General features: G+C 43.4%; 10 protein-coding genes and 1 pseudogene across 10 annotated transcripts; 6 read left to right on the top strand and 5 right to left on the bottom strand.

Annotated features, from left to right (window-relative positions):
* Positions 1–1,063: 1,063 nt before the first annotated feature.
* Positions 1,064–1,438, bottom strand: LOC131440465 (histone H2B-like). Its single transcript, XM_058611766.1, has one exon. It carries the CDS (start codon positions 1,436–1,438, stop codon positions 1,064–1,066), a length of 375 nt encoding a protein of 124 aa, XP_058467749.1.
* Positions 1,439–3,306: 1,868 nt separating this feature from the next.
* LOC131440472 (histone H2A-like) lies at positions 3,307–3,681 on the top strand. Its single transcript, XM_058611777.1, has one exon. It carries the CDS (start codon positions 3,307–3,309, stop codon positions 3,679–3,681), a length of 375 nt encoding a protein of 124 aa, XP_058467760.1.
* Positions 3,682–4,568: 887 nt separating this feature from the next.
* On the bottom strand, positions 4,569–5,276 carry LOC131440478 (histone H1B-like). The gene has a single exon (XM_058611791.1). It carries the CDS (start codon positions 5,274–5,276, stop codon positions 4,602–4,604), a length of 675 nt encoding a protein of 224 aa, XP_058467774.1. The 3' UTR covers positions 4,569–4,601.
* A 3,076-nt stretch (positions 5,277–8,352) lies between these two features.
* LOC131425482 (histone H4) lies at positions 8,353–8,664 on the top strand. The gene has a single exon (XM_058587425.1). It carries the CDS (start codon positions 8,353–8,355, stop codon positions 8,662–8,664), a length of 312 nt encoding a protein of 103 aa, XP_058443408.1.
* A 999-nt stretch (positions 8,665–9,663) lies between these two features.
* On the bottom strand, positions 9,664–10,038 carry LOC131425481 (histone H2B-like). The gene has a single exon (XM_058587424.1). The coding sequence runs from the start codon at positions 10,036–10,038 to the stop codon at positions 9,664–9,666; it is 375 nt and encodes a 124-aa protein (XP_058443407.1).
* Positions 10,039–10,305: 267 nt separating this feature from the next.
* LOC131425480 (histone H2A) lies at positions 10,306–10,680 on the top strand. The gene has a single exon (XM_058587422.1). The coding sequence runs from the start codon at positions 10,306–10,308 to the stop codon at positions 10,678–10,680; it is 375 nt and encodes a 124-aa protein (XP_058443405.1).
* A 3,659-nt stretch (positions 10,681–14,339) lies between these two features.
* Positions 14,340–14,714, top strand: LOC131425479 (histone H2A). The gene has a single exon (XM_058587421.1). It carries the CDS (start codon positions 14,340–14,342, stop codon positions 14,712–14,714), a length of 375 nt encoding a protein of 124 aa, XP_058443404.1.
* A 920-nt stretch (positions 14,715–15,634) lies between these two features.
* Positions 15,635–16,309, bottom strand: LOC131425478 (histone H1B-like). The gene has a single exon (XM_058587420.1). It carries the CDS (start codon positions 16,307–16,309, stop codon positions 15,635–15,637), a length of 675 nt encoding a protein of 224 aa, XP_058443403.1.
* Positions 16,310–19,467: 3,158 nt separating this feature from the next.
* LOC131425483 (histone H4-like) lies at positions 19,468–19,741 on the top strand (annotated as a pseudogene).
* A 1,028-nt stretch (positions 19,742–20,769) lies between these two features.
* Positions 20,770–21,144, bottom strand: LOC131440485 (histone H2B-like). The gene has a single exon (XM_058611803.1). It carries the CDS (start codon positions 21,142–21,144, stop codon positions 20,770–20,772), a length of 375 nt encoding a protein of 124 aa, XP_058467786.1.
* A 267-nt stretch (positions 21,145–21,411) lies between these two features.
* LOC131425484 (histone H2A) lies at positions 21,412–21,786 on the top strand. Its single transcript, XM_058587426.1, has one exon. The coding sequence runs from the start codon at positions 21,412–21,414 to the stop codon at positions 21,784–21,786; it is 375 nt and encodes a 124-aa protein (XP_058443409.1).
* The last annotated feature ends 1,704 nt before the right edge of the window (positions 21,787–23,490 follow it).

Below are 23,490 nucleotides of genomic sequence, written 5' to 3' on the forward strand. Positions count from 1 at the left end.
GATAATATTAAATTCATTGATTTCATGAGCAAGTATATGAAGCTGGATATGGAATCTGATCCTTCACAAGCTACTACGATTGGAGGCACATGTATCGATCTTGTTTTTGCTAGGAACATCAATGTAGAAAGCCGTAGATATATTTCATACTTTTCATATCACAGGCCTATTGTATCATTGATCAATCCAGCAACTTGAAGTTTCCTTTACTGAAAGATTGTAATCGATTGTGAACGCTATACCTACACAAACCATATCAGTATCGCACCCACGGACAACAGCCTGGTCAGCCTGGAAACAGATGAAGGAAGTCAGCGGTATCCATCGAAAGTCAACGGTATCCATCGGAATTCGAACTCAACTCGTCACTCTCCATCACGAACGCTTTCATAAAAGGTTCTTTTCAGAGCCACCATTATTTTATTATAAAGAACTATACTGCTTATTTCATAATATTTAATTGCGTTTCAGAATGATTAATGTAACTAATCTGTAATCTAGTCTAGGCGCATCGTTTAAAATTCTAGTAATGAAAGAGGGGGAAGTTGCACAATTCAAACAATCGATCAACTACCAATTCGAATTCGGAAGTATAAATAAAGCGTGTCATATTCGTATTCACGACATCCAGTTATGTCTCTGACATTACACACCCGTACTTTTTTTTGTTTTATCAATGTCTTCTTTCGCCGTTCTTCGGAAAAGGCGGGAAATCTTTGGTCATCCCTGTACAAAAGTAGTGCCTAAAACAATTCGCTCTCTCTCGCTTCCGCAACGGTGTGTGGCTGGTTTCAAGGAATTCAGTTCCAGCATAATGTAATGCACAAATTGGATGAGATTGTTCAAAACAACTAAACTCACTCAAACCAATTGCCCAGCACCTTCCCTCTATTGCACTTTCTTTCACAAACGGCCACCACCATCACAATCGAAACGAGTAAAGAAGAAGCAAGCAAAACAACACACGAGAATTCGAATTTAACACTTTGTGTAGATTTGTTTGTGGCCCTTAAAAGGGCCGTTTGTTAGTTCTCGCATACACGGGGTCGGTGTTGTTCTCAGTTTACTTGGAGCTGGTGTACTTGGTGACGGCTTTGGTTCCCTCAGAAACGGCGTGCTTGGCCAACTCTCCTGGCAAAAGCAGACGAACGGCAGTCTGGATTTCGCGAGAGGTAATCGTCGAACGTTTGTTGTAATGAGCCAAACGCGATGCCTCGGATGCAATGCGTTCGAAGATGTCATTGACGAAACTGTTCATGATGCTCATCGCCTTCGAGGATACTCCGGTATCAGGGTGGACCTGCTTCAACACTTTGTAGATGTAGATAGCGTAGCTTTCCTTCCTGCGGATCTTCTTCTTCTTCTTATCACCCTTGGCGATGTTCTTCTGGGCCTTGCCGGATTTTTTGGCCGCCTTTCCACTAGTTTTCGGTGCCATCGTTCTAACGTTGACGTGCGTTCAGAGTAGCTGTTTTCACGTAAATGACGCTAGCTCGCCCAAGAAACCCCGTTTTATACCTGCTACAGGCAACGCAGTAGGGACAGCCCCTTTGTCAAAATTTGATCCTCTTTTGCGCTTTATGCTTGTAGTAGTTCGTAATATGTAAATAGCACCTTTTCAGTCGGCTTAAATGATACGGTAAAAAGATATAAACCTCGAATGAGTTGCCAGATTTCAGTCGCTATAAAAGCACTCGACTTAATTGAATAAACTCTTTTTGTAAAACGTCAGTCATCGACTCAACAGTCAGTTCTCTGCTAAGTATTGAGAAAGCCATCACGTAGACTTCAGTGGCGACGAGAAAAAGTAATTTTTTAATAAAATCCGGGGGGAGTTTTTACCCGGTAGTGAGTAAGCGAAAAAGATATATAAAATCCGGGGGTATAATTTTGCCCGGTAGTGCGCTGGTGATAAAATAGTGTTTAAAACGCTTGGGGTGCTGGACATTTTGTTTGCAGGTGAGTCGGTGGCGTCGGTTTTATTTGCCTCTTTTGTAAGCCATTTTGGATTCCATTATACCAGTTGGCAAATTATATTGGAAATCAATTTTTTTATTTAAAATTTTTAATACAAAGAGGTAGATTTTCTTTGTTCTGTTGAATTTTATAATATCGCTAAATTTGTTTGTGATATCTGTAAACGTATTTTATTCACAATTGTATCAAATTCAAAGAACTTATTGTTTGTTCTTTTGTCACCAGGCAGAGCGCGGAAATTTGGCCGCTGCGTTGCGGATTTGTCTGCGTGACCGGCATTGGAGGATTTTGAGCGCAAATTGCTCTGGAAATATTCTGATTTTTGGATACTGGGAAAAACCGTTCCCAAAGCCAGATTTTGGATACACGACAATCTGCTTGTTGGTTGCTGCTGCTGCGGTGCCGTTTTCGCTGCTACCCCGAGCTGAGATATTTTTTTTGAGGAAATTTTTTTTTGTCTGGATTGCGCAAAATTTTGTTTAAGATCTCGCTCGGTGGTCGTTTGGTGACAGCTCACAGGCATCAACTCCGTTTGGCGGAAGGAAAGCATCGGTCGAGAGCGTCAGTTATTTTTGGCGATTTTCCGCCAGTCCGTCTGAGCAAGCGAAGACGTGAGGATGACGATATCAACCAACACAACGCAAAGCAGCGCAACAAGCAAAATGATGAAGATTTTTATGGATTCGTTCATTTTTGATGGATTTGATTCGTCGGAGGAAATCATCGAAACTCGGAAATCACAAGTTCCAGTTGAGGTCGAACATGGCCAGTAGAAGAACTGCTTATCCAGTAATCAAAACTCATTGCCTAACATTAGGCGTTCGAGTAGATTAAAAGTTAAGAAAAAAAGATAAAAATTTTATTTACCAATGAATTCATATTATCAAATTTTGTATATAAAATGAATTGTTTTATATATAATGTACATAATGTATTAAAAGTTTAGGATTGTATTAATTAACTGAAGAGGGAAGAATTGTAGTAGTTCGTAATATGTAAATAGCACCTTTTCAGTCGGCTTAAATGATACGGTAAAAAGATATAAACCTCGAATGAGTTGCCAGATTTCAGTCGCTATAAAAGCACTCGACTTAATTGAATAAACTCTTTTTGTAAAACGTCAGTCATCGACTCAACAGTCAGTTCTCTGCTAAGTATTGAGAAAGCCATCACGTAGACTTCAATGCTCTGCCTATTCGCAGAACGAGAAACAGCGAGATGGTATAAAACAGAGGGTTAGTACTGCGGCAGCCAGTATTACCGAGTTAGCATCCTAGCTGTTAGCATCGTTTCGTGGATTTTTTACGAAAACAAAACACATAAAAGAAAATGTCTGGCCGTGGCAAAGGAGGAAAAGTTGAGGGAAAGGCAAAGTCCCGCTCGAACCGTGCTGGTCTGCAGTTCCCAGTAGGCAGAATCCACCGTCTGCTTCGGAAAGGAAACTACGCCGAACGTGTCGGTGCCGGTGCACCGGTCTATCTGGCGGCAGTGATGGAATACCTGGCCGCCGAAGTGCTGGAATTGGCCGGTAACGCTGCCCGTGACAACAAGAAAACGAGAATCATCCCTCGTCATCTGCAGCTGGCCATCCGTAACGACGAGGAGTTGAACAAACTGCTCTCCGGAGTTACCATCGCACAGGGCGGTGTACTGCCAAACATCCAGGCAGTGTTGCTCCCGAAGAAAACCGAAAAGAAGGCCTAAATTGCACTTGATTCGCACTGAAACCAATCGAACAAACGTCCTTTTCAGGACGACCACAATTTTCTGATAAAGAACTTATAGAAATTTACTATTTTACTATCGATCAATCATATTTACTCATGCAAGCGCCATAAGACTTGTTTTTTTTTTTTCCATAGCTTCTAGGATAATTTCCCACATTACAAGTGAAAAGTCGATGGTCGGTGGTCGATTGCGCTGGAGAATAGATTTATTTTTTTTTTACCGATCAAGCAAGGTTGGTTGAATGAAAACGACAATCGTCTGGAGAGTCAAGCTACTAAATTAAATATGATTATACGAAAAACCGCGTACAGAGCGATACCGTGTCCGAACTGGCTCTACACTAAATGGAAACTATAACGGCATTCATTTTCCAAGAAAAGGAAAACTGGGATAGTTTTAAAATACAAATATAATTGGGAACAAAAACATCAACCATTTTTATTGATGAATTTTCGCAAGCTAGATTTTTACGAACGGACTTCATCAATCATCGTGCATAATCCGTCCGCATTTTCATTTGATCACCTACCGATCCTTTCGTCGCTGCTTACCGACTGAGCGAACGAACATATTTGATTGTACTACAAGAGAAGCATGCGCGTAGCAGCGGGGTCGGCTCTATGGCTGCGCACCAATTTATCCACTATAGCGTGTCGGTGAAGCACACGCTCAGAAAGTAGTGCTGCTGTGATGGATAAAAGCATACTTTTTTTTTTTTTCTTACTGTGCAGTTTTGTTGAAGCGGACTACCCAAAAGCGAGCGAAGTAGGAAATATCGATTAATTCTTTGCATGGATTTTTTGGTAGTCCTGAAAAGGACTGTTTTGTTGAACACCGTCGAAATAAGAACGGTAGAATTCGACATGATGATGATGACTGACTGACGATGGGTCAATTTACTTCTTGGCAGCCACCTTCTTCGGGGCAGCTTTTTTGGCTGGCGCGGCCTTCTTTGGCTTCGGGGTCTTGGGCTTGTTGGCAGCGGCTTTCGATGGCTTGGTGGCCTTCTGCTTCGGTGCAGCAGCCTTCTTGGCGGCCTTGGCTGGTGCTGCCTTAGCCTTCTTTGCAGCGGCGGCTTTCGGCTTTTTCTCACCTGCAGGCTTTTTGGCCTTCGGTTTCTTCTCGCCAGCGGGTTTCTTGGCAACCTTTTTCTTCTCTCCGGCAGCCTTCTTCGGTTTTTTGGCAGCAGCCTTCTTCGGCTTCTTCTCGCCAGCCGGTTGCTTGGCACCGGCTTTGATTTTGAACGAGCCGGATGCACCGGAACCCTTGGTCTGGGTGAGCTTTCCCTTCTCGACGCCAGATTTCAGGGCCTTCTTGATGAACGGGGCCAGCTTGGCGACGTCGCACTTGTAGTTGGCGGCGATGTACTTCTTGATGGCCTGCAGCGAAGATCCGTTGCGTTCCTTCAGCGTCTTGATGGCAGCCACTACCATGTCATTGACTGGTGGATGTGTCGATGGCTTCTTCGGTTTTTTGGCTTCTCCCTTGGCGGCTTTGGCTTTCTTCGGTGCCTTGGCCGGTGAAGCAGCAACCGGAGCTGCGGCCGATACGTCAACAGCGGTTTCAGCCATTTTTTCTAATGTGCACTTTTCTAAAGCAGGTAGAACGAGCGAACGACTAAGCGAATACAAACGAGTGTGTGAATGCAGTAGAATCGTGCGATACGTTCGGGCACCGAATCCGTCGGCCCTGTTAGGGAATACGCACATGACGGTTACCATTCGGTGCTAGGTAGGTGTAGGTAATTTTTCTGGACTATTGTTTTTAAATTGTAAACAATGAATCGACAGCAGCGGAAGTATCGCCAAAGAGTGGTTTTATGTTTGCTACGATGTTTGAACTTTCTGCTCCACCATTCGCGAACAGCCGGACGGGCAGTGATGATAGCGAAATATGCATTCAATATCGGACAAACGGTACATGCTTATTTCGAATTGTCAAAAATAGTAAAACAGTACCATTTAAACAATGCGGACTCCAACGAAACATGGTTCATTGGGAAGAGAAATATTTTCTCTTGACAACTAACACAACCCGTTCGATGACGGTTGCGACGCGCACGAGATTGAATCGGTCAAACTTGAACCTGCTGTCTGGCGCAAATCGATCAAACGACCAAAACGCAGTACGAACCGGTGACTAAGCTTTTCAATTTTTCCGTGTTCTGCATTTGGAAAATACAATTTTTAAACAATTTGACTAACAGATATGTTACGTGAGCATAATATTTCCGAACATGCCTTCCGAAATCTGGAACACGATGGCACTGCCAACGAATAATGCTGGCCAACGTCGCCAACGCCCGGGCGTGTCGGTTGTTCTGAAAGCATTTTGGTTACTATTTTTTGTAATGAACTTGTTTTGCCATTTGAATTTGGTTCATCTTGCAAATATTAAACCTGAACATCAGGACAGGTCAATTCCAAGAGAGAGGATGTTTAAAAATTTCGACAGTGAAAAATTAGAATCAAACAAACCGAAGTCCTTTCTAACACAACGAGTCAAATGTGTGGTGTGTTGTTCACGTACCACAAACGGCTGGCTGGGCTGAGAATATTTGTCATCAGAAGCAAAAACCAAAAAACAATCTTTCCCAAATCAGAATACCGGAATTGTGGAGCGCATTTAGGATTTTACATGCAAAATATACGGTGCAAGTATTACCATTAAATAATAATAATAATCCTTCGACACCTCCATCTGTCTAGCGTGCGTGCCAGACATAGTCAGTCTCTCAGTCTCAATCGATTGGCAACAAAGAACTCGAGCAGTGATTTGATTTGATACCGAATTTGAGTGTTGCTTATATTTGATAGATATTGGCCGAAAATTGTCACGTACCGGAAGAAAGCACCGAACCCAACCGAACATTAGCCTACTATTCAAAGATTGGCAATTGCTGTGTATTTCTTTCGCCAGAAACATCCCCACCAGTCGTCTGGGGATGGGACGTTGACTATGTCAACGGCAAGCAAGCGTCTGTCGGGGTAGTCTTGGAACGAAACAAATTGGTATTTTCATGATTTTGAACCAATATTGTATAGTATAGTGTATTGAGAGTAGCAGTAGCAGAGTAATACTAGTAACTGGTGGCCGAATCCCGTCAGAATTGTCAGGCAGTCAGTCACATGGCATGACACGGCGAGTGCACGATGTGTTGCAAGCTGGGTTACAAATTTTGCTGAACTATGTAACAGGGAAGCAATGTGTATTGTCTGTGCTGCTTGTCTGTCAGCAGGTCGTCTATTCTCCTCTCAACTGCTACTTTAGCAGAAACAAAAATGAAAGACCAAAAAATAAGGAAAACATTTCAAACACCTATAGATTACTGACTTTCCATATGGGGCATGAATTGTGCAACGGATCGGATGTCATTTTCTGTGCGCGCGCAACTTGTGTGTGTGTGTGTCTGAGTATGTGATTGTTTAAGGGAAAATATTCGAATTCGTAAACTCGTTGGTAATTGATTGGGTGGCCCTGAAAAGGGCCTTTGGGGTATATGTTGTGAGATCAAACGAAAGCCGATAGCCTGTTTAAGCACGTTCGCCACGGATCCGACGAGCCAGCTGGATGTCCTTTGGCATGATGGTAACACGCTTGGCGTGGATCGCGCATAGATTGGTGTCCTCGAACAAACCGACTAGATAGGCTTCGCTGGCCTCCTGCAGTGCCATGACGGCGGAACTCTGGAAGCGAAGGTCGGTCTTGAAATCTTGGGCAATTTCACGCACTAAACGCTGGAACGGCAGCTTGCGAATCAACAGCTCAGTCGATTTCTGGTAACGACGGATCTCCCGAAGGGCTACTGTTCCTGGCCGATAACGATGGGGTTTCTTCACTCCGCCAGTAGCAGGAGCACTTTTGCGAGCAGCCTTTGTCGCCAGTTGCTTACGAGGAGCCTTTCCTCCGGTCGATTTACGAGCGGTCTGCTTGGTACGAGCCATTATTTCTTTCTTTTGCTTATCCTTTCTCTCTACACCGTACTGTACGCGTTGAAAACAAAACACAGAATGAGCAGGGTTGCCACATTTAAATCTGCATTTTTCAGAAGAAAAATCTGTAAATCTGTATCGGGAGCTCAAAAACCTGTATTGAAAATCTGTATGTAAAAGTTATAAGAAATCGAAGCACAACGGAATGAAAAAGTCTTTAGAACCCAAATTTAAAGAAACCAAAACTTTTCTTAGTCTGAATTTTATGATTTTGTAGTTGAAAAAACCTCTTTTTAGAATTAACACACAATCAGGATAATGTTTTCACTTTGAAATAATAATCAATACCATCATTTAATATATTTTAACTTGATCTTTTTTCAATTTTTAATCCACGCTATCAAAAATCTGTACAAATCTGTATTTTTTGCCAAAAATCTGTAAACTGCATATACAGAATCTTGGTCACAAATTTATCCGAAAAATCTGTAAAATGCAGATTAATCTGTATATGTGGCAACCCTGAGAATGAGCTCAAAACGGACCTGGCTGGCTGTTTTATACCTGCCCGACCGCTCTGAAGCAGCCAATCAGCACAAAGCAAAGCACGAAACGGACCCTCTCGGTAGGTATAAAAAAAAGCACCGGTCTGCGAAGTGGCATTAGTTTCACTTGTACTGTCTTACTTGCAAGAACAAGCAGCTAGCAGAGAAAAATGACTGGTCGCGGCAAAGGAGGAAAGGGACTCGGAAAAGGAGGCGCCAAGCGTCATCGTAAAGTGCTTCGTGATAACATCCAGGGAATTACCAAGCCCGCTATCCGTCGTCTGGCTCGTCGTGGTGGTGTCAAGCGTATCTCCGGTCTGATCTATGAGGAAACTCGTGGAGTGCTGAAGGTGTTCCTGGAAAATGTGATCCGAGATGCAGTAACCTACACTGAACACGCCAAGCGCAAGACCGTCACCGCCATGGATGTCGTGTATGCTCTGAAGCGACAGGGTCGCACTCTGTATGGTTTCGGAGGTTAAACGTCGTAACGAGAACACACATAACATAATACGGAAGGATAAAAGGCCCTTTTCAGGGCCACCAATATGTTTCGCAAAGAATTAGTTAGCATTTGCTGGTATTCATTATAATCTATAATCATGATGATGATGATGATGATGATGGTGGTGGTGGTGGTGATGATATGAGAATAGTAAGAAGTGTGCAATAGAGTAGTGAGTAGTGTGAATTCAACCGGGTTCGAAACTGACTAGATTTTTCAGTCCAACAACTAGGTTTTCAAACAAACAATTTAACCAGCAGTCGTTAGGGTGGAAACTGGTTTTCGGTTTCGCATCAAGCAAACACGACATTATTATTTCTGGTCGGTTGTGAGTTTCAAACTGCTGTTGACACTTGAGTACTACTCAACGCGCCGCTGAAAAACGTAACATTTGAGAAAAGAAATTAGTTATGTTGTTTAACATGAACTATCTTTTCGAAATCATTCATTCCCATTCAACTGTTCTGGTCAACTGTCAATGCTGTTGGCTTCGAATTTCGACTATACAACATGCAGCATTTGCTCAAAGCCGCCTAGGATAGAAAAACGATTGCTGTTGATATGTCATTGGTTGGTTTACAGTAGCATGCATGTGTATGTGTAGCAATTTATTATTTGGTTGGTCGACCAAGTCTGTCGATTGGTCCGAAAAGTAATCGATACTTTTCTTTATTTCGAAACCAACATATTTTTGCTCCGAACAATATATTGTCCATATGGCATGGATGAATACTCCGAAACGCGAGAACAATTGTACCTGTGTTGTTCATAATTTGTTCTGTTTTTCTCGTTAGGTGTTTGTTGGCTGATGAAGGTAAAATCATCAACGAACAAAATGTGTTTGGTGATTGAATGAGGGAAATATGCGAACTTAACACTTTGTGTAGATTTGTTTGTGGCCCTTAAAAGGGCCGATTATGCTTGGCGATTCGTATGCACACACACGATCGGGGGGGTTTGGTTGTTCTCACTCAGTTTACTTGGAGCTAGTGTACTTGGTGACGGCTTTGGTTCCTTCCGAAACGGCGTGCTTGGCCAACTCTCCTGGCAAAAGCAGACGAACGGCGGTCTGGATTTCGCGAGAGGTAATCGTCGAACGTTTGTTGTAATGGGCCAAACGCGATGCCTCGGATGCAATGCGTTCGAAGATGTCATTGACGAAACTGTTCATGATGCTCATCGCCTTCGAGGATACTCCGGTATCAGGGTGGACCTGTTTCAACACTTTGTAGATGTAGATAGCGTAGCTTTCCTTCCTGCGGATCTTCTTCTTTTTCTTATCTCCCTTGGCGATGTTTTTCTGGGCCTTGCCGGATTTTTTGGCTGCCTTTCCACTGGTTTTCGGTGCCATCGTGCTTGACGGTTCTCGTACGTTCAGAGTAACTGCTTTAACTTAAATGACGCTATTTGCCATATGACAGCTCGTTTTATACCTGCTATTGAGAGCGGCGCATGGACTGCCCCTTTGTTAGAATTCCTTTTCCTGTTCGCAGAACGGGAAACAGTGAGACGATATAAAACAGAGGGTTAGTACGGCGGCAGCCAGTATTACTGAATTGGCTGTCTAGTCGTTAACAGCATCTCGTGGATTTTTTACGCAGAAACACGCACACACAAAATGTCTGGCCGTGGTAAAGGAGGAAAAGTTAAGGGAAAGGCAAAGTCCCGCTCAAACCGTGCTGGTCTGCAGTTCCCAGTAGGCAGAATCCACCGTCTGCTCCGGAAGGGAAACTACGCCGAACGTGTCGGTGCCGGTGCACCGGTCTATCTGGCGGCAGTGATGGAATACCTGGCCGCCGAAGTGCTGGAATTGGCCGGTAACGCTGCCCGTGACAACAAGAAAACGAGAATCATCCCTCGCCATCTGCAGCTGGCCATCCGTAACGACGAGGAGTTGAACAAACTGCTCTCCGGAGTTACCATCGCACAGGGCGGTGTACTGCCAAACATCCAGGCAGTGCTGCTCCCGAAGAAAACCGAGAAAAAGGCCTAAATTGCGATTTCCGGAACATATTGGTGTTACCCCCCTTACAGAACCCGTCCTTTTCAGGACGACCACCTCACTGTGATAAAGAAATATTTAAGATTGCTTTGAATTAAAGATTGCTAAAGTTGTGATACGCCTGGAAAGTATAATGCGCAAATCAAGTATAGCGACCTTTGTTCATTTTCGTTTTCGGAATTTTACCCTGAATCGGTGTATCTACCTGATGCGAAAATGATGTCCGCTTTTTCAGTGTTTGGAAAACAGAAGACAAAATCGGTCATACCAGACGAATCGGAATTTTAGAATGATCGATGTGAGTTCAATGGCGAAAATCTTTCCCATCGATTTACCGGAAAATGCAGCCATTAAAACATCCAAACTTGATCATATAATCTTAGAGAAAGTGTCGCACGAGAAATAAGAGAATAATTTTCGTTCGTATCCGTGACGACACACCGATCCAATATAGCGCATGTATCTGTGTCATCGGTCGGCATCATCTCATGAATGGTGACGACCGACTAGAAAAAAAGAAGAAGAAGAAGAAGATATCGTAGCTACCACCATGATGGTGAATAAACACTGCCACACACACAGGCCAAAAACAAATGGTAATGTAATGTGTATATGAGGAAACGAAAATCAAGCTGTACCTAAGTTCAGCCATCGGTCTCAGAACCGGAGGGCAAGGTCGCATAAACGCGCGCGTGCGTGTGTGTGTGTGTGTGTGTGTGTGTGTGTGTGTGTGTGTGTGTGTGTGTCTGTATATTCATTTACATTACATTAGCGGCCCCTACACGTGGCATTGTTTATTATTGACAACCAAAAGCATCGTCAGTACCACCAATCCAATTAGCTTGGTAACTTGTGTCGGTATTTTTCGAGAAAACGTTTAGAGCTTTAAGTATTGCAACTGAATATTGAAACATTGAGAGAAGAGTTCATTAAACAGTACACTCTCGCCAATGAAAGTTTTGTTGGATTGGCGAATAATTTTGATTGTTTGAACATATTTTCATCAATCCGATGATGTTTCGACCATTCGACTAACATATATTTTCGAACGAATACGAATGCCACAAATACGATAGCGACACGAACGTAAACAATAAGGAGAGTAATATTGGCTACTACGAGAATGCGAGAGGCGTGAAAGAGAGAATGAAAATAACCGACGAACAACTATGGCAACAGTGTACACCAATTGTCTAGACCGAACCGCAGTTTAGTGGTTGGTAAGTGTGTATTGGTGTGCGATTCTAGCAGGAAAAATAAAAACTGCTGCTCATTAGAATATCCTATTGGAAAGACTATCTACTTGGAAAACAGGAACTCCGAATTGTTTTCCGACGGTCCATGTAAGAAATTACTGAAAGATTACTCAATAGCAAGTTGCTTATTTAGCATCGATTGTTGAGTTTCGTTGACATGATCAAACGATGAACGCGGCTTACTCAATCCTAACGCAGTGAACGGAACTCTCGCTGTTCGGATGGTTAGGTTAGCTTAGCAACAATGACAAATGGCAACTGAACGAAAAATGGTTGAAATGGTGAAAAATCTCTCAAACTCTCAAGTGAAAAGTAGTCCAGGTTAACCGGTATTTTTTCTCCCTCTGCTCATGCTCATGGATGGGATATGGGAAATCGGTTTGACTTTGCGTCGTATAAACGGTTGTTCGTTTCTACCTACCACCATCCGAGAGGTAAACAATACGTACATGAAAAAAAAAACTTAACGACAAAAGTAAAAACCAATCTTTATATGATACCTTCCCGTTATTGTACGTGTTTCAAAACGCTTGTGCCTACAAAATTGAAAAAATTTGTCTTGTGTTTTCTTTTCCGCAATTTTCAGTAGCAAGCAATTTTGTGAATCGCATACCTCAGTTGCACTATTGCGCAAATTGTGTGTGTGTGTGTGTGTGTGTGTGTGTGTGTGTGTGTGTGTGTGTGTAGACTGCCATGAACAACATGTTCCAACTTATCGCAAACAGAGGTGCGTTGGGAGAGCGAGAGAGAGAGAAAAGCAAGTTAGAGAACATAAGAATGAACTTTATTATGACTGAGGGAAAAACCAATACCCATACATTGAAGTAAACCAGTATGACGTTGATATACATATGTATTGGTGTATGTTTTTGGAAAGCGGAAAATCTTCTTTTTCGTTCTTTGTCTCCGAATTCATCTCCTTTCATTGATAATCGATGGATGAGTGATAAATGATGAATGCTAACTCAAATCGCTATTAAAATATAAATCACCACTCGCAAAATCGAACAAACTAATGTTTTCTGTCCTGCAGGTACAAATCTAATTGTTCCTAACAAGCAAACAGTAAACTTCGGTTGCTAGAGATGATGTCCGATTTTGAGACATTTTCGTTATTTTGGCACAGGAGATTTATTCTTCTCGAAAACCTGCGATTTTCACGAAAACAAACACACACGCACGCGCGCAATCAAATGAAAAAGTGCATGTTCGAAAGAAATTTACATTTGCTTGTCGTCTTCGTGATGAAGTCTTACCATCAAAGCATCATAGAAGAATACTTTACTATGGGACGCCTTTTCAAAATTTACCCTCTGAGAATGTGATAAGTTTTTTGTTTTATCAATGTCTTCTTTCGCCGTTCTTCGGAAAAGGCGGGAAATCTTTGGTCATCCCTGTACAAAAGTAGTGCCTAAAACAATTCGCTCTCTCTCGCTTCCGCAACGGTGTGTGGCTGGTTTCAAGGAATTCAGTTCCAGCATAATGTAATGCACAAATTGGATGAGATTGTTCAAAACAACTAAACTCACTCAAACCAATTGCCCAGCACCTTCCCTCTATTGCACTTTCTTTCACAAACGGCCACCACCATCACAATCGAAACGAGTAAAGAAGAAGCAAGCAAAACAACACACGAGAATTCGAATTTAACACTTTGTGTAGATTTGTTTGTGGCCCTTAAAAGGGCCGTTTGTTAGTTCTCGCATACACGGGGTCGGTGTTGTTCTCAGTTTACTTGGAGCTGGTGTACTTGGTGACGGCTTTGGTTCCCTCAGAAACGGCGTGCTTGGCCAACTCTCCTGGCAAAAGCAGACGAACGGCAGTCTGGATTTCGCGAGAGGTAATCGTCGAACGTTTGTTGTAATGAGCCAAACGCGATGCCTCGGATGCAATGCGTTCGAAGATGTCATTGACGAAACTGTTCATGATGCTTATCGCCTTCGAGGATACTCCGGTATCAGGGTGGACCTGCTTCAACACTTTGTAGATGTAGATAGCGTAGCTTTCCTTCCTGCGGATCTTCTTCTTCTTCTTATCACCCTTGGCGATGTTCTTCTGGGCCTTGCCGGATTTTTTGGCCGCCTTTCCACTAGTTTTCGGTGCCATCGTTCTAACGTTGACGTGCGTTCAGAGTAGCTGTTTTCACGTAAATGACGCTAGCTCGCCCAAGAAACCCCGTTTTATACCTGCTACAGGCAACGCAGTAGGGACAGCCCCTTTGTCAAAATTTGATCCTCTTTTGCGCTTTATGCTCTGCCTATTCGCAGAACGAGAAACAGCGAGATGGTATAAAACAGAGGGTTAGTACTGCGGCAGCCAGTATTACCGAGTTAGCATCCTAGCTGTTAGCATCGTTTCGTGGATTTTTTACGAAAACAAAACACATAAAAGAAAATGTCTGGCCGTGGCAAAGGAGGAAAAGTTAAGGGAAAGGCAAAGTCCCGCTCGAACCGTGCTGGTCTGCAGTTCCCAGTAGGCAGAATCCACCGTCTGCTTCGGAAAGGAAACTACGCCGAACGTGTCGGTGCCGGTGCACCGGTCTATCTGGCGGCAGTGATGGAATACCTGGCCGCCGAAGTGCTGGAATTGGCCGGTAACGCTGCCCGTGACAACAAGAAAACGAGAATCATCCCTCGTCATCTGCAGCTGGCCATCCGTAACGACGAGGAGTTGAACAAACTGCTCTCCGGAGTTACCATCGCACAGGGCGGTGTACTGCCAAACATCCAGGCAGTGTTGCTCCCGAAGAAAACCGAAAAGAAGGCCTAAATTGCACTTGATTCGCACTGAAACCAATCGAAAAAACGTCCTTTTCAGGACGACCACAATTTTCTGATAAAGAACTTATAGAAATTTACTATTTTACTATCGATCAATCATATTTACTCATGCAAGCGCCATAAGACTTGTTTTTTTTTTTTCCATAGCTTCTAGGATAATTTCCCACATTACAAGTGAAAAGTCGATGGTCGGTGGTCGATTGCGCTGGAGAATAGATTTATTTTTTTTTTACCGATCAAGCAAGGTTGGTTGAATGAAAACGACAATCGTCTGGAGAGTCAAGCTACTAAATTAAATATGATTATACGAAAAACCGCGTACAGAGCGATACCGTGTCCGAACTGGCTCTACACTAAATGGAAACTATAACGGCATTCATTTTCCAAGAAAAGGAAAACTGGGATAGTTTTAAAATACAAATATAATTGGGAACAAAAACATCAACCATTTTTATTGATGAATTTTCGCAAGCTAGATTTTTACGAACGGACTTCATCAATCATCGTGCATAATCCGTCCGCATTTTCATTTGATCACCTACCGATCCTTTCGTCGCTGCTTACCGACTGAGCGAACGAACATATTTGATTGTACTACAAGAGAAGCATGCGCGTAGCAGCGGGGTCGGCTCTATGGCTGCGCACCAATTTATCCACTATAGCGTGTCGGTGAAGCACACGCTCAGAAAGTAGTGCTGCTGTGATGGATAAAAGCATACTTTTTTTTTTTTTCTTACTGTGCAGTTTTGTTGAAGCGGACTACCCAAAAGCGAGCGAAGTAGGAAATATCGATTAATTCTTTGCATGGATTTTTTGGTAGTCCTGAAAAGGACTGTTTTGTTGAACACCGTCGAAATAAGAACGGTAGAATTCGACATGATGATGATGACTGACTGACGATGGGTCAATTTACTTCTTGGCAGCCACCTTCTTCGGGGCAGCTTTTTTGGCTGGCGCGGCCTTCTTTGGCTTCGGGGTCTTGGGCTTGTTGGCAGCGGCTTTCGATGGCTTGGTGGCCTTCTGCTTCGGTGCAGCAGCCTTCTTGGCGGCCTTGGCTGGTGCTGCCTTAGCCTTCTTTGCAGCGGCGGCTTTCGGCTTTTTCTCACCTGCAGGCTTTTTGGCCTTCGGTTTCTTCTCGCCAGCGGGTTTCTTGGCAACCTTTTTCTTCTCTCCGGCAGCCTTCTTCGGTTTTTTGGCAGCAGCCTTCTTCGGCTTCTTCTCGCCAGCCGGTTGCTTGGCACCGGCTTTGATTTTGAACGAGCCGGATGCACCGGAACCCTTGGTCTGGGTGAGCTTTCCCTTCTCGACGCCAGATTTCAGGGCCTTCTTGATGAACGGGGCCAGCTTGGCGACGTCGCACTTGTAGTTGGCGGCGATGTACTTCTTGATGGCCTGCAGCGAAGATCCGTTGCGTTCCTTCAGCGTCTTGATGGCAGCCACTACCATGTCATTGACTGGTGGATGTGTCGATGGCTTCTTCGGTTTTTTGGCTTCTCCCTTGGCGGCTTTGGCTTTCTTCGGTGCCTTGGCCGGTGAAGCAGCAACCGGAGCTGCGGCCGATACGTCAACAGCGGTTTCAGCCATTTTTTCTAATGTGCACTTTTCTAAAGCAGGTAGAACGAGCGAACGACTAAGCGAATACAAACGAGTGTGTGAATGCAGTAGAATCGTGCGATACGTTCGGGCACCGAATCCGTCGGCCCTGTTAGGGAATACGCACATGACGGTTACCATTCGGTGCTAGGTAGGTGTAGGTAATTTTTCTGGACTATTGTTTTTAAATTGTAAACAATGAATCGACAGCAGCGGAAGTATCGCCAAAGAGTGGTTTTATGTTTGCTACGATGTTTGAACTTTCTGCTCCACCATTCGCGAACAGCCGGACGGGCAGTGATGATAGCGAAATATGCATTCAATATCGGACAAACGGTACATGCTTATTTCGAATTGTCAAAAATAGTAAAACAGTACCATTTAAACAATGCGGACTCCAACGAAACATGGTTCATTGGGAAGAGAAATATTTTCTCTTGACAACTAACACAACCCGTTCGATGACGGTTGCGACGCGCACGAGATTGAATCGGTCAAACTTGAACCTGCTGTCTGGCGCAAATCGATCAAACGACCAAAACGCAGTACGAACCGGTGACTAAGCTTTTCAATTTTTCCGTGTTCTGCATTTGGAAAATACAATTTTTAAACAATTTGACTAACAGATATGTTACGTGAGCATAATATTTCCGAACATGCCTTCCGAAATCTGGAACACGATGGCACTGCCAACGAATAATGCTGGCCAACGTCGCCAACGCCCGGGCGTGTCGGTTGTTCTGAAAGCATTTTGGTTACTATTTTTTGTAATGAACTTGTTTTGCCTTTTGAATTTGGTTCATCTTGCAAATATTAAACCTGAACATCAGGACAGGTCAATTCCAAGAGAGAGGATGTTTAAAAATTTCGACAGTGAAAAATTAGAATCAAACAAACCGAAGTCCTTTCTAACACAACGAGTCAAATGTGTGGTGTGTTGTTCACGTACCACAAACGGCTGGCTGGGCTGAGAATATTTGTCATCAGAAGCAAAAACCAAAAAACAATCTTTCCCAAATCAGAATACCGGAATTGTGGAGCGCATTTAGGATTTTACATGCAAAATATACGGTGCAAGTATTACCATTAAATAATAATAATAATCCTTCGACACCTCCATCTGTCTAGCGTGCGTGCCAGACATAGTCAGTCTCTCAGTCTCAATCGATTGGCAACAAAGAACTCGAGCAGTGATTTGATTTGATACCGAATTTGAGTGTTGCTTATATTTGATAGATATTGGCCGAAAATTGTCACGTACCGGAAGAAAGCACCGAACCCAACCGAACATTAGCCTACTATTCAAAGATTGGCAATTGCTGTGTATTTCTTTCGCCAGAAACATCCCCACCAGTCGTCTGGGGATGGGACGTTGACTATGTCAACGGCAAGCAAGCGTCTGTCGGGGTAGTCTTGGAACGAAACAAATTGGTATTTTCATGATTTTGAACCAATATTGTATAGTATAGTGTATTGAGAGTAGCAGTAGCAGAGTAATACTAGTAACTGGTGGCCGAATCCCGTCAGAATTGTCAGGCAGTCAGTCACATGGCATGACACGGCGAGTGCACGATGTGTTGCAAGCTGGGTTACAAATTTTGCTGAACTATGTAACAGGGAAGCAATGTGTATTGTCTGTGCTGCTTGTCTGTCAGCAGGTCGTCTATTCTCCTCTCAACTGCTACTTTAGCAGAAACAAAAATGAAAGACCAAAAAATAAGGAAAACATTTCAAACACCTATAGATTACTGACTTTCCATATGGGGCATGAATTGTGCAACGGATCGGATGTCATTTTCTGTGCGCGCGCAACTTGTGTGTGTGTGTGTCTGAGTATATGATTGTTTAAGGGAAAATATTCGAATTCGTAAACTCGTTGGTAATTGATTGGGTGGCCCTGAAAAGGGCCTTTGGGGTATATGTTGTGAGATCAAACGAAAGCCGATAGCCTGTTTAAGCACGTTCGCCACGGATCCGACGAGCCAGCTGGATGTCCTTTGGCATGATGGTAACACGCTTGGCGTGGATCGCGCATAGATTGGTGTCCTCGAACAAACCGACTAGATAGGCTTCGCTGGCCTCCTGCAGTGCCATGACGGCGGAACTCTGGAAGCGAAGGTCGGTCTTGAAATCTTGGGCAATTTCACGCACTAAACGCTGGAACGGCAGCTTGCGAATCAACAGCTCAGTCGATTTCTGGTAACGACGGATCTCCCGAAGGGCTACTGTTCCTGGCCGATAACGATGGGGTTTCTTCACTCCGCCAGTAGCAGGAGCACTTTTGCGAGCAGCCTTTGTCGCCAGTTGCTTACGAGGAGCCTTTCCTCCGGTCGATTTACGAGCGGTCTGCTTGGTACGAGCCATTATTTCTTTCTTTTGCTTATCCTTTCTCTCTACACCGTACTGTACGCGTTGAAAACAAAACACAGAATGAGCTCAAAACGGACCTGGCTGGCTGTTTTATACCTGCCCGACCGCTCTGAAGCAGCCAATCAGCACAAAGCAAAGCACGAAACGGACCCTCTCGGTAGGTATAAAAAAAAGCACCGGTCTGCGAAGCAGGGTTGCCACATATACAGATTAATCTGCATTTTACAGATTTTTCAGATAAATTTGTGACCAAGATTCTGTATATGCAGATTACAGATTTTTGGCAAAAAATACAGATTTGTACAGATTTTTGATAGCGTGGATTAAAAATTGCTTAGGCTTTCAAAAATTGCTTCTGATAAGATAAAAAGATGGCCATAACGTAAGGTAGTAAAGAAGAAAGATTACCAATTGATCAATCAGATTAAGTTTCACTTTCAGATTGGATTTTGAAAGATTTTCGTCAAATCATTAGTTCGAAAGGCTCCAACACAAAAACAACTTCCAGCGTTTTTTCAACTACAAAATCATAAATTTCAGACTAAGAAAAGTTTTGGTATCTTTAAATTTGTGTTCTAACGACTTTTTCATTCCGTTGTGCTTCGATTTCTTAGCACTTCTATATACAGATTTTCAATACAGGTTATTGAGCTCCCGATACAGATTTACAGATTTTTCTTCTGAAAAATGCAGATTTAAATGTGGCAACCCTGCTGCGAAGTGGCATTAGTTTCACTTGTACTGTCTTACTTGCAAGAACAAGCAGCTAGCAGAGAAAAATGACTGGTCGCGGCAAAGGAGGAAAGGGACTCGGAAAAGGAGGCGCCAAGCGTCATCGTAAAGTGCTTCGTGATAACATCCAGGGAATTACCAAGCCCGCTATCCGTCGTCTGGCTCGTCGTGGTGGTGTCAAGCGTATCTCCGGTCTGATCTATGAGGAAACTCGTGGAGTGCTGAAGGTGTTCCTGGAAAATGTGATCCGAGATGCAGTAACCTACACTGAACACGCCAAGCGCAAGACCGTCACCGCCATGGATGTCGTGTATGCTCTGAAGCGACAGGGTCGCACTCTGTATGGTTTCGGAGGTTAAACGTCGTAACGAGAACACACATAACATAATACGGAAGGATAAAAGGCCCTTTTCAGGGCCACCAATATGTTTCGCAAAGAATTAGTTAGCATTTGCTGGTATTCATTATAATCTATAATCATGATGATGATGATGATGATGGTGGTGGTGGTGATGATATGAGAATAGTAAGAAGTGTGCAATAGAGTGAGTAGTGTGAATTCAACCGGGTTCGAAACTGACTAGATTTTTCAGTCCAACAACTAGGTTTTCAAACAAACAATTTAACCAGCAGTCGTTAGGGTGGAAACTGGTTTTCGGTTTCGCATCAAGCAAACACGACATTATTATTTCTGGTCGGTTGTGAGTTTCAAACTGCTGTTGACACTTGAGTACTACTTAACGCGCCGCTGAAAAACGTAACATTTGAGAAAAGAAATTAGTTATGTTGTTTAACATGAACTATCTTTTCGAAATCATTCATTCCCATTCAACTGTTCTGGTCAACTGTCAATGCTGTTGGCTTCGAATTTCGACTATACAACATGCAGCATTTGCTCAAAGCCGCCTAGGATAGAAAAACGATTGCTGTTGATATGTCATTGGTTGGTTTACAGTAGCATGCATGTGTATGTGTAGCAATTTGTTATTTGGTTGGTCGACCAAGTCTGTCGATTGGTCCGAAAAGTAATCGATACTTTTCTTTATTTCGAAACCAACATATTTTTGCTCCGAACAATATATTGTCCATATGGCATGGATGAATACTCCGAAACGCGAGAACAATTGTACCTGTGTTGTTCATAATTTGTTCTGTTTTTCTCGTTAGGTGTTTGTTGGCTGATGAAAGTAAAATCATCAACGAACAAAATGTGTTTGGTGATTGAATGAGGGAAATATGCGAACTTAACACTTTGTGTAGATTTGTTTGTGGCCCTTAAAAGGGCCGATTATGCTTGGCGATTCGTATGCACACACACGATCGGGGGGGTTTGGTTGTTCTCACTCAGTTTACTTGGAGCTAGTGTACTTGGTGACGGCTTTGGTTCCTTCCGAAACGGCGTGCTTGGCCAACTCTCCTGGCAAAAGCAGACGAACGGCGGTCTGGATTTCGCGAGAGGTAATCGTCGAACGTTTGTTGTAATGGGCCAAACGCGATGCCTCGGATGCAATGCGTTCGAAGATGTCATTGACGAAACTGTTCATGATGCTCATCGCCTTCGAGGATACTCCGGTATCAGGGTGGACCTGTTTCAACACTTTGTAGATGTAGATAGCGTAGCTTTCCTTCCTGCGGATCTTCTTCTTTTTCTTATCTCCCTTGGCGATGTTTTTCTGGGCCTTGCCGGATTTTTTGGCTGCCTTTCCACTGGTTTTCGGTGCCATCGTGCTTGACGGTTCTCGTACGTTCAGAGTAACTGCTTTAACTTAAATGACGCTATTTGCCATATGACAGCTCGTTTTATACCTGCTATTGAGAGCGGCGCATGGACTGCCCCTTTGTTAGAATTCCTTTTCCTGTTCGCAGAACGGGAAACAGTGAGACGATATAAAACAGAGGGTTAGTACGGCGGCAGCCAGTATTACTGAATTGGCTGTCTAGTCGTTAACAGCATCTCGTGGATTTTTTACGCAGAAACACGCACACACAAAATGTCTGGCCGTGGTAAAGGAGGAAAAGTTAAGGGAAAGGCAAAGTCCCGCTCAAACCGTGCTGGTCTGCAGTTCCCAGTAGGCAGAATCCACCGTCTGCTCCGGAAGGGAAACTACGCCGAACGTGTCGGTGCCGGTGCACCGGTCTATCTGGCGGCAGTGATGGAATACCTGGCCGCCGAAGTGCTGGAATTGGCCGGTAACGCTGCCCGTGACAACAAGAAAACGAGAATCATCCCTCGCCATCTGCAGCTGGCCATCCGTAACGACGAGGAGTTGAACAAACTGCTCTCCGGAGTTACCATCGCACAGGGCGGTGTACTGCCAAACATCCAGGCAGTGCTGCTCCCGAAGAAAACCGAGAAAAAGGCCTAAATTGCGATTTCCGGAACATATTGGTGTTACCCCCCTTACAGAACCCGTCCTTTTCAGGACGACCACCTCACTGTGATAAAGAAATATTTAAGATTGCTTTGAATTAAAGATTGCTAAAGTTGTGATACGCCTGGAAAGTATAATGCGCAAATCAAGTATAGCGACCTTTGTTCATTTTCGTTTTCGGAATTTTACCCTGAATCGGTGTATCTACCTGATGCGAAAATGATGTCCGCTTTTTCAGTGTTTGGAAAACAGAAGACAAAATCGGTCATACCAGACGAATCGGAATTTTAGAATGATCGATGTGAGTTCAATGGCGAAAATCTTTCCCATCGATTTACCGGAAAATGCAGCCATTAAAACATCCAAACTTGATCATATAATCTTAGAGAAAGTGTCGCACGAGAAATAAGAGAATAATTTTCGTTCGTATCCGTGACGACACACCGATCCAATATAGCGCATGTATCTGTGTCATCGGTCGGCATCATCTCATGAATGGTGACGACCGACTAGAAAAAAAGAAGAAGAAGAAGAAGATATCGTAGCTACCACCATGATGGTGAATAAACACTGCCACACACACAGGCCAAAAACAAATGGTAATGTAATGTGTATATGAGGAAACGAAAATCAAGCTGTACCTAAGTTCAGCCATCGGTCTCAGAACCGGAGGGCAAGGTCGCATAAACGCGCGCGTGCGTGTGTGTGTGTGTGTGTGTGTGTGTGTGTGTGTGTGTGTCTGTATATTCATTTACATTACATTAGCGGCCCCTACACGTGGCATTGTTTATTATTGACAACCAAAAGCATCGTCAGTACCACCAATCCAATTAGCTTGGTAACTTGTGTCGGTATTTTTCGAGAAAACGTTTAGAGCTTTAAGTATTGCAACTGAATATTGAAACATTGAGAGAAGAGTTCATTAAACAGTACACTCTCGCCAATGAAAGTTTTGTTGGATTGGCGAATAATTTTGATTGTTTGAACATATTTTCATCAATCCGATGATGTTTCGACCATTCGACTAACATATATTTTCGAACGAATACGAATGCCACAAATACGATAGCGACACGAACGTAAACAATAAGGAGAGTAATATTGGCTACTACGAGAATGCGAGAGGCGTGAAAGAGAGAATGAAAATAACCGACGAACAACTATGGCAACAGTGTACACCAATTGTCTAGACCGAACCGCAGTTTAGTGGTTGGTAAGTGTGTATTGGTGTGCGATTCTAGCAGGAAAAATAAAAACTGCTGCTCATTAGAATATCCTATTGGAAAGACTATCTACTTGGAAAACAGGAACTCCGAATTGTTTTCCGACGGTCCATGTAAGAAATTACTGAAAGATTACTCAATAGCAAGTTGCTTATTTAGCATCGATTGTTGAGTTTCGTTGACATGATCAAACGATGAACGCGGCTTACTCAATCCTAACGCAGTGAACGGAACTCTCGCTGTTCGGATGGTTAGGTTAGCTTAGCAACAATGACAAATGGCAACTGAACGAAAAATGGTTGAAATGGTGAAAAATCTCTCAAACTCTCAAGTGAAAAGTAGTCCAGGTTAACCGGTATTTTTTCTCCCTCTGCTCATGCTCATGGATGGGATATGGGAAATCGGTTTGACTTTGCGTCGTATAAACGGTTGTTCGTTTCTACCTACCACCATCCGAGAGGTAAACAATACGTAC

Source organism: Malaya genurostris, chromosome 1 (genome assembly GCF_030247185.1).
Source record: "Malaya genurostris strain Urasoe2022 chromosome 1, Malgen_1.1, whole genome shotgun sequence".
Lineage (NCBI taxonomy): Eukaryota > Metazoa > Arthropoda > Insecta > Diptera > Culicidae > Malaya > Malaya genurostris.

What these genes read in the sequence shown, in the direction of transcription:
- LOC131440465 (XM_058611766.1), bottom strand. Translation starts at nt 1,438, where the DNA reads ATGGCACCGAAAACTAGTGGAAAGGCGGCCAAAAAATCCGGCAAGGCC.
- LOC131440472 (XM_058611777.1), top strand. Translation starts at nt 3,307, where the DNA reads ATGTCTGGCCGTGGCAAAGGAGGAAAAGTTGAGGGAAAGGCAAAGTCC.
- LOC131440478 (XM_058611791.1), bottom strand. Translation starts at nt 5,276, where the DNA reads ATGGCTGAAACCGCTGTTGACGTATCGGCCGCAGCTCCGGTTGCTGCT.
- LOC131425482 (XM_058587425.1), top strand. Translation starts at nt 8,353, where the DNA reads ATGACTGGTCGCGGCAAAGGAGGAAAGGGACTCGGAAAAGGAGGCGCC.
- LOC131425481 (XM_058587424.1), bottom strand. Translation starts at nt 10,038, where the DNA reads ATGGCACCGAAAACCAGTGGAAAGGCAGCCAAAAAATCCGGCAAGGCC.
- LOC131425480 (XM_058587422.1), top strand. Translation starts at nt 10,306, where the DNA reads ATGTCTGGCCGTGGTAAAGGAGGAAAAGTTAAGGGAAAGGCAAAGTCC.
- LOC131425479 (XM_058587421.1), top strand. Translation starts at nt 14,340, where the DNA reads ATGTCTGGCCGTGGCAAAGGAGGAAAAGTTAAGGGAAAGGCAAAGTCC.
- LOC131425478 (XM_058587420.1), bottom strand. Translation starts at nt 16,309, where the DNA reads ATGGCTGAAACCGCTGTTGACGTATCGGCCGCAGCTCCGGTTGCTGCT.
- LOC131440485 (XM_058611803.1), bottom strand. Translation starts at nt 21,144, where the DNA reads ATGGCACCGAAAACCAGTGGAAAGGCAGCCAAAAAATCCGGCAAGGCC.
- LOC131425484 (XM_058587426.1), top strand. Translation starts at nt 21,412, where the DNA reads ATGTCTGGCCGTGGTAAAGGAGGAAAAGTTAAGGGAAAGGCAAAGTCC.